This window comes from Mobula birostris, chromosome 1 (genome assembly GCF_030028105.1).
Source record: "Mobula birostris isolate sMobBir1 chromosome 1, sMobBir1.hap1, whole genome shotgun sequence".
NCBI lineage: Eukaryota > Metazoa > Chordata > Chondrichthyes > Myliobatiformes > Myliobatidae > Mobula > Mobula birostris.
In genome coordinates, this window is record NC_092370.1 from 186,719,986 (window position 1) to 186,733,947 (window position 13,962).

Consider the following 13,962-nt stretch of genomic DNA (forward strand, 5'->3'; position numbering starts at 1 on the left):
TCATTAATGCAGGTTGCTAAGTAGTTGGTGCTTATTATTTGGTGATCGCAAGTTGAATGGAACTAGTATTTAACTGCCTACATTGTGTACACTGGATATACATGGACTTCACTCTGTCAGGTGGATGCCAGTTTTGTAGATGCACAGGAATGCTTGGTTGGAATATAGCTAATTTGGGAACATAACACTTCACACTGCAGCTGGATGTCAACATGGTCCAGAGCCTCTGCCACATCTAATTCACATTGATATCCATGAAGTGAATCAAATTGGCCAGAAGACAAGTTTCTGTGAAGTAGGAATCCCAGGAGAAGGCGCGAAGGGATCATCCAGTCAGAATTTCAGGCTCAAAAAATTTGCAAATGCCTCAGCTTTGTTGTTTATTCTTACTTGTAACATTCAACCATCTTTGCAGAATGGGAATATATTAATTGAAGGATTAATTTTTGTAACTAAATTTTGAATCTAAATGGGCTGAGAACTGACTTATTTTTGAGCATGGGAATATATTCTTTCTTAGCATTTGATTACAAAATGAGTAAGGATGAATAAAAGGCTCAATCAATAATGGTTTTATGTGGTAAATCTCAATTTACTTCAGTTACAGAATCTGTTTATTTCCAAATTTAATCATTTTCTGTAAGTGTATTCAGCGTTTATGTCGTTTTATGAGAAGGCCAACAGGATTACCAAATAATATACTCTATTATTTTTCTGTTTACCTTTTTATGAGGTGGACATAAACTCCTTGTTTTGTGACATTAAAATAGAATTGTTAACATAATTATTAAATTGTGGTTTACCAGTGGTTCAATTGAACCTTTTAATATTTAATATTTTGTTTTGTTTAGCTTTAGGAACACAACGTAGGAGAAGTCCAAGTAACATCGCTATCAATATGTTTGAACGGAATTTGGGAAGCCATATTCTACAGGTATGTGTGACAACAAGCTAGATTTACTTAAGCTGGTTGTTCTTGCAGTAAAAGTTTTGTGAAGTATACAGTATTATAAATAATTACTTGAATTTACTGTTATCCTGATGTACTTCAAATGTGTGCTGCCTTTATTTTGTACTGACAAATAGTTATTGCTTTATTCATAGAGTAGAACAAGAATTCTTACTGTTAAGCTTGGACGCTTTAAGATTAGATTCACATGCAATCTATACAGGCATGCAGTATGTACTGACCTGTTTACCATTTAAAGAAGCAATTAATGAGAACTTTTCTAGTAACTATGCAAAAGCTCTGATTAAAAGTGTATCCTTGGGGAAACTGGTTTTGATTAAATGTATGCTTATTCATTCTGTCTTTATAATTGACATATATGGTATTAAAATGTGATCTATTGGCATTAATAAATATAATATGCTTTGATCTGTTAATAATTCAGTAAAATAAAGATGTTATCTATCTGTATGCTGAATTTGCCTTATCTGCACTTATTCTTCTATATTTAAGATAGAAAACATAGAAAATGTTCATAAAAACATAACAAATAGAAGATCATACATTATTGAGACAAATACTTTGTGACCACCTTTAGTTTAGAAATATAAAATCAGCATTGCCTTCTATGCAGCTGTGTCTACACTGTGGTTGTAGGATTTTCAAAGCACCAATATTGCAGTTCATTAAAGTTTGTGATCCCATGAAAATCAAAGTATTGAACTTATTTCAGATGTTTATTTTAATTTATTCCATTGAATGTGGCCATCTCTAACAAGGCCAGAATTTATTGTCCATGATTAGTTGCCTTTGGGAAGGCTTCCGTAAACTGGTGTAGTTCATATGATAATGATATTAACATAGTACCATTAAGACTGAAATTACAGACTTTGAATTAATGATGCTGGAGTGATGACAAAAGTGAGAAGTCAGTCTGATATGTGAATTACAGGAATCTTGGAGCTAACACTATTATCATGCATCTGCTGCCCTTGACCATCTAGGCTATGGATATTGCTGGTTTTGGGAGGAGTTATTAAAGAAGACTTGTGAACTTCTGTAAGATATCCAATACCCCCTTGTATCACAAGTAGATTGAGTGAATGTTTAAGATGGTAGATAGATCCCTGATCCAACAGGTTACTTGTCTTGGAAGGTATTGTTTCTCTTGTGTTGCAGCTTTATCTCAGGGAGAGTATTCCAGTAGATTCCTGCTTTATAACTGATTTCCGAGCTTGGAAAACTGGAGATATACCATTCATCATTGATACCTAGCATCTGATTGCTCTTGTGGTCACAGTAATTACATGGTTAGTCTGGTTATGTCTGAAGTTAGTGATGACAACATGACTTCACAACACACCACTACAATTAACCATTATTGTTAATTGTACCTCAAAGTTTAAAGTTCAAAAGTAAATTTATCATCAAATTACTTTTGATAATAGTACATATTATAGTATATGTCACTAGGTATGGGATTCATTATCTTGCAAACATTCACAGTAGAACAAAGACAAACAACTAATGTGCAAAAGAAGACAAACTATGCAAATTCAAAAAATAAACAAACAATCAAACAAACAAATAATACTGAGAACATGAGTTGTAGAGTGCTTGAAAGTGATTCCATAGGTTGTGGAGTCAGTGATAGGGTGAGTGAAGTTATTCACAGTGGATCTGGAGCTTGATGGTTGAAAGGTAATTAATTGTTCCTGAACCTAGTGGTGTCGGACCAAAAGTTCCTGTACCTCCTTCCTGATGGCAGCAGCGAGAAAAGAGCAGGCCTGGATGGTGGGGGTCCTTCATGATGGATGCTGCTTTCTTGTGGTAGTGCTTCTGTTGGATGTGCTCAATGGTGATAATAATGCCTTTGAATGTGGTAAAAATCTTTTTTGTTACACTAAATATTTTCTGGATTTTAAACAACACACATAATGCTGGAGGTGTACAGCAGGTCAGATGACATCCATGGAGGGAAATGAATGGTTGACGTTTCAGGCTGAGATCCTTCATCAGGACTTCTTTTATTCAGATTTCTGTCCCCTTCCTTTCCAGTCTTGATGAAAGGCCTTGGCTTGAAATGATAACTGTTCATTTGCCTGAATGAATGCAGTCTGACCTCCAGCATTCTGTGTGACTTACTCAAAATTACCTGCATCTGCAGAATCTCTTGTGTATCTGTATTTTCTGGAATCTGTATGGTTTGAATGTTGCTTGACATGGCCCAAACATGGTGTTGTCCAGATCTTGCTGTAAGCAGGTAGAAGCTTGCATTAATTATGAATGGAACAAAATAAAATCATTGGTGTACAGTCACTGTTCTGACCTTATTGTGGAGATGAATCACTTATGAACCACTTGAAGAAAGAAAGACTCATCTGAGAAATTTAGTCAAGATTATTGGCCTCCAAAACCATAGCCATCTTCCTTTGTCTGTGACCCAGTTATTGGAGAGCTTCCTGATAATCACTGATCAGTTTTACGTCATCTCATTTGTGCCTAATGTAGTTAAATACTGCTTTAATGTCAAGGGCAGTCACTCTCACTTTTAGAATTGAACTCTGTTGTTCATGCTTAGGTAAATTGAGCCCTGAGGTTAGATGTTTTTTTTAATATCTGAGTAGAGTATCGGCAAGTAGGTTCAAATGGCCATGTTCCCGTATCTCCTGGTAACTTGAAAATTGCATTTTATCTGATTGAAAGGGTAATTTTCCAAGGTTCAGTGTGAGATCAAGGAGATTGATTATAACTTTCAGGACTCCATAAAAATGCTCAATACAGGCATGTCTGAGATATTATTCAGATAAATGAATACATTAGTGTCCGTTTGATTTTTTGAAATTTCTTTTTGATGTTGTCCATCTTAACTCTTTCTGACGTATCCAGCCCAAGAGAAAATGGAGCAAAACTCTTCTGTTGCTCTGTTGAAGATTAACAACTATTGCTGAAGTAAATCACTTTGTAGCTTACTTCTGTGGAAGTAAATCGGGTATATTGTTCTGTTGGTGAGACCCAGAAAAGATCTGTAAATCAACTGCTAAGTTCATGATTTATTTTTAAGATTTGCATTAAACCATTTGTCAAATGTGATTCACTTTATTGAAATGATGCTCTTATGCATGTTGTAGTTAAATGTACTGAAAGCCACTGAATGTGATTTATAATATTAAATAAAACACACCTCCGAGATTGCATTCTTCTACACTGTTTAAATGTTCAAATAAATTTTACCTCAAAAATGTGTTTGGTGTACCCACACTATCATGTTCCAATTTTTTAAATGTGTTTTTCTCTGTTTCAATCTCAATTCTAAGCAGTCCAGACTAGTTTGGGTTACTTTGATGACAGCATTTTTTATTTTACTATGTATTCATTCTTTTCACAAGATTTGGTCAATAAGCAATAATAGGTTACTAAGCCATGGAGATTGTCATATTCAGACTCATCAATTCACCAAATTTGCTGTACTAAAATTGATTATTAATTGGCAATCAATAGTAGTAAGCATATTTTTTAATCTTTTGCTCCTGGGCACCTTGAAGATCTGTTTTCTTTCTCTTGCACTGACCAGACATTGAGCCTTATATTTTCCAATGATTCGAACATGTAATATTTTATCAAGAGTGCTATCATGGATATGTTTTCTACCGATATCATCTGAGATATTTTGTTAAGGAGAGCTAAGTGGGTTTTTATGCAATTGTTGAGTGATCACAGCAGGATTGTCACTGTGGGGTTTAATTTTATGTAACATTTCAACCATGAATTAGTCAACAATTTTTGATGGAGTTTTCTATTGCTTACCTTCTTTTAATTTTCTTCTACTAGCTAAATCAATAATCACAGAAATACCACTAGTTTTATATCAGGTTGTTTTCATTTTCACAGATAACGTTAATGCCATTAGGCATTTTACAGTATTAGTAGTAGAGATATGCTATTAATCCATTGCTTTTGTTAAATTAGTTGGAAAAGGGGAGGCTGCTATGAGTTTGTAGTTTGGAAAGGACATATGTTACTCTGTAATGCCAATAAAGTTTATCAGTATCATTTTTTTTGCAATAATATTCAGTCCCTTTAGTACTTCAGACTAATAGATTAGCAACAAATAATTGAGAGATGGGAAGCAGGAAGGTACTCATTATAGTCTTATATCTAAATGAGGCACATACATTTGAATCCAGATTTCTTTAAAATTATTATCTTTTCCGGTTTCAGCTTTAAAATTATTCTCAAATCTGAATTATTCCACAAATTTAAACAAAGTTTAATCCCCATCCAGAGACTGCTGTGTTTTTTGATCTAGCTATGTTTCCCAAGTTCAATTGCTCTTGCTTACTTCCTGAAGTATTTTGTTCAACATACTGAAACCTTTATCGTAATTTTTGCCAAATGATCCAGTAGTGAAAAGTATGCCGCATAACTGTCCTGATTTCTTATTTGCAGCTTCCAACAAGAATGAAGGCCATTCTTTAACCACATTGACCAAAATTGACAATAAGAAAGTATGGATTGTTAAGTGTTTTATTTTTGATTCTACTACTAACCCCACCAAGTATCAGTGACATCATCATAATATTAGGGAAAGGGGTGGGGAATGGCAATTCCCATGATATTCATAGCAGACTCCTCCTCCTCTCCTCAGTCCTCAAACAGAGAACACTTTAGGTGATGCCCTGACCAATGAAATGAGTTGCGGTGGCTTGAGAACACAGGCAAACACTTCCCTGTCCTAAACTACCCACGTTTGTTATAGGATGTTGAGAAATATTTGTCACCAAATATTGTGAAATCTTCTTGACATTTCCCAACTGATAGATGGCTTGTCTAAACTCTGATTGTGCACTATCTAATTATCCAAATATTCTAATGGTTTTGCATCAGGCTTATGGTTCCTGCAATCCTTCCTCACCGGGAACTGAGTTTCTGTGCTGCATTTTTACTCACTGGGGCTTTAAGTTCCTATGTTCTCTTTAAACTCACCCGGGGTCTAGTTTTGGTATTTCTTTAAGCCCACCTGGTTCTGTTTGCCACACTTCCTTGAAATTTACATGTTTTTTGTTTCTCTTGCTCCCTTAAAACCCCCTGGTTCTGCTTCCCACACTTGCTTGAATGTTACTGGATCTATATTTCCCACGCTCTTTAAACCAACAAGCTTCACTGGAATGGCATTGTTTTACATTTAAAAAGTAAATTAAAAGTCTGTTGGATTATAAATGGAATAATATCTGACGGCCTGGAAAACTTGCTAGTCTGGCACCACTGAAGTCCCGTGTGTATTGGATTTATGGAGTTTTATTACAGGAGTACTCTCTGCCACACTTAAAATGTGTTACATTACAGCTGTGCCTTCAATTACATATTTGAGATAGTAAACATACTTCACAGCAGATGGCTGTAGTTATCAGCAGGTCAGATACTTGACAAGTTGAAAAAATTTATAATTAATATCAGTATATTCCAGAAGTCTGATAAGTTATTGCCTGCTTAGGAAGGACTTATTCTCAGCAAATAATGCTCATTAATCTTCACCTTAATTGATTGTGGAAGTTTTAGGTTTAACATTTAAAAGTCCCAGGGTTGCTGCGGTTAGCATTGACAAAATGAACCATTAAGGGATGCAAAGAAGTCATCTTCATTGTGATCACTGGATACTACAAGAATCAAATGGATATTTCACAGGAAGCAATCTTTCAGTGAACAATTAATGCAAAATAACATGATACTACTTTTAATTTTAATTGATAGAGTGGTACCCCATGTTCTTGGAGCCAAAGATGCATTCCTAGCAGCAGGATTATTTAGTTAAATTTATTTGTTACATATATTGCAACTGAGACTCAAACCATTTAGTCTCTATATGTAAAATGAGAACATTTTAAAATTTCTGCCTATGCCTCTACAAAATCTTTCTAAGATGAGTACCATTCTCCAATGAGGAAGATATGAAGTCTAATCACAGCCTCATCAATCGTCAGATTTAGAAGAAATATATAAGAGATATAGAACTACTAATTTAACCTGTCTTCTTTTTTTCATGCCTGCCCTTCATTGCAAGTGCTTTGCTTCCGTTTCCAATCTTCTGGGTGAATTGTAGTACTGTATTCAAGAAAAATGAATTGTATTTTCTGTGAATTTCATCAGTTCTTTGGGTAAGGCTTGCCCTTCCTCCCCTACCTCTCTCTCCACTCTCTCATTCCTAATGTGAATGCTGTGGCCTTGTGGAGCTGCTTTCTGAGCCATTGTGATAGCAGTTGCTGCTAGGGGAGTCTCAATGGTCAGTGCTCACTGCTGACCAAAAAAGGGGGGCAATTATTTTTGTTAACACACATTTTCAAATAATCAATACATTTTGCAGCAGTTTTGCATTAACTGCAGTTAATGGACAGCTCCTACTCTGATTCTAGTATCTACCTAAAAATTAGTTTCTGGAAAAAAAAATCATTTTATGTGTATTTTTGAGTTCCAGAGCGCCTCTACAGCCTGAAAATTATTGTTTACCGATACCAGCGATGCCTGCACGAGGTACTGCCAAGACAGATAAATAACACCTTTAGGAACAGTTAACTATGTTCTGTTGTGATGCACCGTAACTACATTTATTTCCTTTATTAGCTTCCAAGGTTGAGTTTCATGTCGGAAACATAAATCACATAATTAATGGATCCTTAGGATATTAATTACAATTCCCAAATGACAGCTGCAAAATTAACTCACATTTAGGATGCAAATTTAGAACTTCAAGATGGAAAATTAATTTTGTTTGCTAAATTGTGATGTTTTTTGCTTTCGTCCAGGCTAATGGTGGAAATGACATAAAAGGTCCAGCAATTTGCAAAGAAACTAAATTCACTGTGTACAGTATCTTGTCCTTGCCACAAATTTTGTATTTCTTATAGGCTTTTAGTGCCAAGCACCAAGAGGTCAATCTGCATTTTTAAGCAATGTTTAGGACTGAGTACTCATGTACATATATCTTACTACTACTTTGAAACATTTTTCTTATTAGCATAAAGTCCAATCTAAGCAGATTATTTGCTTGATGTCACTATCAGATAGCAGATACATGCATGGTCAAATGTGGCAGTCTGAAGTTTCCTGTGAGTCCAATACCAGCACATACAGCGCTTTGAAAAAGTATTCAGCCCCCACAACTATTTTCATATTTTACTGTCTCACTTTCTAAATTTAAAATATATTGAAGTAAGGTCTTGAGCTAATTTACAAAACATAGTGCATCTTGTCAAATCAAAAGAAAAATTCCAAACCTGTCAACAACTTACCAAAAATTCAAAGCCAAAATTGTGAGGCTGAAAAAATATTCATCCCCTTTGTAATTACCACTCTAATTTTCGTCAGTTGCAATACTGTATATTACCTTACTAACTCACCCAATTTGTTGATGTAGAAAGTTGAAGAATCACCTGAATAAATACCCCCTCTCTCTGTAAGGTCCAGATTTTCAAAAGACCAAACCAAAATGAAGTCAAAAGAGCATTCAAAACAAGTCAGGGAAATGATAATAGGGCACAAATCTGGGGAAGGGTACAAGACCATTTCAATGACACTGAACGTACCTATAGTGTTTGCTTTGTCACTAAATTCACCTTTGAATCCAATAACAAAATGGTGAGTCCCTAGACAGAAGTATCAGCTGCATTTTACATTTGGTCATCAGCATTACTGAGAAAAAGACTGTTAATGGCATAGTCACTGGCTTTTTTTTCTTTAGTTGCAAACCTTGTGGAAAAACTGAACTGTGGTTCAGTGCTTTACTGCATATTAACATTTTCATTTATTTGATTTTGATTTACCTATTTTTCTTTGTAAATTACTTTAGCAACTTTTATTTTCTTAATTATTTCATACAAACTTGGTATTTTTGAAAAATATCTAACCAATAGCTGGCAAGAGGTCAAAGGATGTCAGGGGAACTTCAGGGCCTGCTCACAGCTTGCTCCTTCTCTGCTCATGGGACACCTGTTCATCCAAAAGTCTAGAAAACCAAAAGAATAAACTGACAGATGGGGACCACATTCCAGGGAGAAGCCAGAATTGAGGAAGGTCAAGGTCATTTAATTTATTTTTTGCAAATATTCCATTAATATTGAGAATTAACAAAACAAAGCTTTCTGAATTTTTAACAGCTGCTCTATACAAACAACTCCATATTGTTGGCCCTGGACAACAGTAACATAAAATATTTTAATAGAGCAAAATTAAGATATTTAGACCTAGAAAGTTTTTTGAACAAATGGTGCGAGTTTTTAGGAGCATCCTAAAGGAGGGAAGAGAGGGAGAGTAATTTCGAGATTTGGGAAGAAAATTTTAGAGCTTAAGGCCATGGCTGCTAAAGGTATAAGCATAATAAAAATGGTGGTGGATTTAAATTTGAGAATGAATAAGAGCCAAAATTAAAGGTGCTAGGATATTTTATAGAATTGTAAAAAAATAAAGATAGAAAAATCAAGATCATAGTAAGAATTGCCAGGGAGAGATTTTCCAGGTTTGTGACCGTTACTGACAGAGAAGTGTCCACTGTATGGAAAGTACTTGGAAGCTCTAAGGCTTTAATACTCCTCTGCAACTTGCCTTTTCTTTGGAGTCTGACTCTATTTCATCCAATCACAACGGCGCTTGCATTAGTCACTATTCTAGTCTGAAATGTTTCATGCAAATGAGGCCAAACAGACCTTGTTGATGGCATTGTCTAGATAAAACAAACAGCATTCACAATATTCTTGAGAGTGCAGTAAGAGTGGATGCCCTCTTTTGCTGCTGAATGAACTGTCCGGCTCTCTGGAAATACTTAAGCCACTTGATAATTACATGTCGATTGGTAGTATTGCAGTCTCAAATGATTAATCAGCATAAATTTTGAGCAAAGTCATAACCTTCTTGGTTAGTGCAGTGCTAGCTGAAGAAATGCTGTACATCGCACACAATGAAGGAGCCCAGTTGTTCTGACCTACAGCTATTGTTGGCTATTTAGGTCCAAAATCACCTTCCAGTCCATTAATGGACTGATTACAGGGTTTAGTGAAAAAACAGATGTGTTAAGAAGTGTTCAGTATGAAATATATCCAATCCCTGAGCTTTATAACAGGGCTAATAATGAATAAAAACAGATGTTGGAAACACTCAGCTGGTCCAGTAGCATGTATAGAAAGAAAGGCAGAAACAACATTTTAGATCGATGATCCTTCATCAAAATTCATCAGTTCATATGGGCGAGAAGAATCAGCATTATATGCTATTGAGAATAACATGTAATTGGACTGGTGCAACAAAATCAATCATAGAGCTTTCCTGATGAAGGGTCATCAACTTGAAATTATCTGTGTTTCTCTATTATCCGAGGCTGCCTAAACAGCTGGGTGTTTCCAGCATTTCCTGGTTTAATTTTAGGTTTCCAGTGTCTGCAGCTTTTTGATTTAATTTGCACAAGGGCTGTTTGGTTTATGGAAAGCAACCCCATTAATTTGGATGGAATCGTGAACCCTATGAAAAAAGCTAAGTGTTCCATTGATTTTACTGTAATGTCTTTAATTATTAGTTAGTGTGTTAAGATGTGTTTATTTAATTTAAATATATTTTAAAATTAATTAAGTCTACTTAAATTGTTTTCAATTCTTTATCAGAGACAGCTAAATACAGCTTGAAGCTTTAGGCAGTGGCACATCGTCAGAGACTTTCATTGCATTCTGTAGTTACACTTGTAGGCCCTCCAGGGAAACCTTACCATGCGGAACCTACTCCACCTTTCTGGACACCAGTCAGAAAATTTATTTGAGTGAAAAGTGCTCAGAAGTCCACTCTTTGAGTTTAAATTTTTGATCCCATTTCCCTCCATCATCTCTTGATACTCCAACTTCTCCTTCTGCATAACAACAAAGGAAAGCACATTAGAACTAACATTAGTAGTCCCCAATGCCACTTACAATAGCTGTAAATGAAATTACAGAATTATTGAGGCTTTAATAATTCCTATTGCAGTCAAATAAAAGATTTTCAGTATCAATAACAGAAACCAAGAAAAAGTCTTTTTTTTTTCTTGGGACGTTATGCTACAATTGTTTATGTCATGGTGAGGCCGCACTTGGAGTATTGTGTAAAGTGCTGATTGCCCCGTTATAGGAAAGATGTGGTTAAACTGGAGAGTGCAGAAAAGATTTAATAAGGATGTTGCCAGGACTAAAGGGCCTGAATTATAGGGAAATGTTGGCCAGGCTAGATCTTTAAACCTTGGAGCATAGGAGAATGATAAGCAATCTTAAGGAAGTGTTTAACATTATTAGAGGCATAAATTTAGTGAATGGTAGCAGCCTTTCCCCAGAGTAGGGAAATCCAAAACTTGAGGGCATAGATTTAGGATGTGAGAGGAAGATTTGGAAGAGACCTCAGATGTAACTTCTTTCCACAATGAGTAGTGAGTACCTGTAATGAGTGTTTGCTACAGGTAGAGTAGTATCATTTTAGAAGATCTTGGATAGGTACATACAGGAGCATAGCTTAGAGAGATATAGGCTGAATGCAGGGACTTGGGACTAGCTGGGTGGGCAGTATCGTTAGTATGGATTGTTTGGGCTGAAGGACCTATAACCATGCTGTATTGATCTGAGACTGTACATCTCTAAGTAATCTTTACAAAGAGTACAGTATTCCTCAGGCTCAAAGAACTCAAATGAACTTGACAACATATGCACCTTAACATACTCATTCTGTGCTACCATCATGTATTTTTAACAACATAGCTTGAAATAAAAATTTAGTGACTGCCAACATTATCATAAAGTTTGGTTCAGTCAATGTTAATGAGTTCTACTGAGATTCATTGGGTACATTGCAGACTGATGCAAACAGCAGGTGCATTGATTTTAAGATTGAAAATTAATCAACACGACTCTACATCAATGTGTAGCCTATTACGTTGAGCCAACCTGTTTTAACAAGCCAAAAACACCAATAGAATAGGTACCCCTGGATTTCCATCTTTTTAGTTTGCAGCTTTTTCCAGGTACTCTATGAACAACAATCCTTTCATCCAATTAGAAAAAAATGGACCTGTAAGTTTGGGGGAGGGTATAATGCACTTGAATGTCTTGGGAAGGTATGTGTGCATACAAAATGCTGGAGGAACTCAGCAATTCAGCAAGCATCTATGGAAGGGAATAAACAGTCGACATCTCAGCCTGAAATTTCAACTGTTTATTCATTTCCATGGATACTGCCTGATCTGCCGAGTTCCTCCAGCATTTTGTATGTGTCACTCTGGATTTCCAGCACCTACACGATCTCTTGTGTTTAAGGTAGATATGCTCTCTCTTACTGGAAAAAAAAGGTAATATCTGACACACGTGGCAAAGATATTTTTGCTACTCAACCAATGATGTAAATGTAGACTCGATTATAATCTAAAGAATTGCAAATTTGGACGGATACTGTTCAGGCATTGTCAAGCAGGCTCATTTTTAACCTTACTATGAGGAAAAGATCATTGCAAAGTAGCTGGAAATAGCTGAGCCAAGAGCACCACTCTAAGGATATCTATTCTTTACTAATATATTGAGGCTGTTAGTTGATTGGCCAATGACATCAATTCTTTTCCTTAGTATTCCTGTTCATTCCTGGACATCAATTAACTTCTTAGACCATATGAGTCAAATGCTTTTTCAATACCAGTGGCAATCTCTCTCCCCTTGACTACATTTCTGCTCCTGTCTGTTATGACTTTGAATGATCCACATGAAGTCTGGAGCTGTAGATGTAAACAGTCTTTATTCAGCATGACAGGCAAACGTTATGGAAGAATCTCTGTTGAATGAATCTCAAAAGAATCCACTGAACTCAAAGTACGACAAGGATACTTTTCAATACTCTTTAAGCACAAAGATAACATTGTGAAATACAATTTCAAAGGTTGTGATTATATTGTTTACTTAAACAAGTTGCTATGTGGAATTACATATTTACAATGGAAACGTATCTCAACTGACATGTCATCTTTAAATATTTAACTACCTGTGAAGTGTCTAAAGGCTTTTGAGTCAAAAATCTCAGACTCTCAAAAGTAGGGTTGTAAGGTGCGGCTGCCTAGAGATTGATTCTTTAACAAATGTCGTTTAACCATGCCTTGAGTGGCAGGAGTATGTCTTTAACTATGCATTAAGTGGCAGGATGGCCACGTAACCTCTTCCCTGATCTCATCATGGGAGTTTCAATGAGAGCCAATCAGCATAAATCTCTATCCATTGTTTTGTCCTGCATAGTTGATATTACTGCAAAACCAGAATAAATCATGCCAACAGGCTGTTTTCATTGCACTTAAATTATCAATGTGTTGCATTGTTTAATAAAATACCTCGGTAAAGTGTCAATGCAAGAGATTGCCTTGTCACTTTCTGAAATATACCTCTTAAGTGATATCTCACTGTGAACCAAAAAACTGCAATCTTTGCAAACAAAGCTGTATTATTCTTGTAAATTAAACTATTTGAAGACTGGGTCTCTGCATAATTCCTGATAGATATTCCCTGACTTTTGAACTAATCACATCTTTGGCATCCCGTTCCCAGTGGTGCTGCCATGTTTTTCGAACTCTTAATTCTACCCATTTCAATTATTTTATTATTACCACAGTACATTTACTTTTGCACTACCTCCTATTTACATCTTATTGCACAACTATACTTTGCTCCATTCTGTTTTGTGCTCTTTATTGATTTACTGCTATATTTAATCAGAATCAGGTTTCTTATCACCGGCATGTGTCATGAAGCTTGTTACCTATATTACCATATGTACTTTTACTCCGTGAATTTCACATGAGCAAGGAACTTCATTACACCCTGGTGTATATGACAATAAATTAATCCCATTTGAACTGATATAATCTGAATCTGATCTGATCTGTCAAGCAATCCTTAACCCTATGCGTATTGAATCACAAATATAATGAGATATGGGATGGTGCTGTCCTAAACTCAGATTGAATATCATTGAGCAGATTA

General features: G+C 35.7%; 1 protein-coding gene across 6 annotated transcripts in view; it reads left to right on the top strand.

Moving 5' to 3' along the window:
- The window catches only part of npas3 (neuronal PAS domain protein 3), a 1,076,641-nt gene that overhangs the window by 455,674 nt on the left and 607,005 nt on the right, over window positions 1-13,962 (top strand). For all 6 annotated transcript variants that reach the window (XM_072267408.1, XM_072267391.1, XM_072267401.1 and 3 more), the window contains one exon: window positions 852-934. In XM_072267408.1, coding sequence (XP_072123509.1) covers window positions 852-934 — 83 coding nt within the window. The remainder of the gene's footprint in view (window positions 1-851; window positions 935-13,962) is intronic.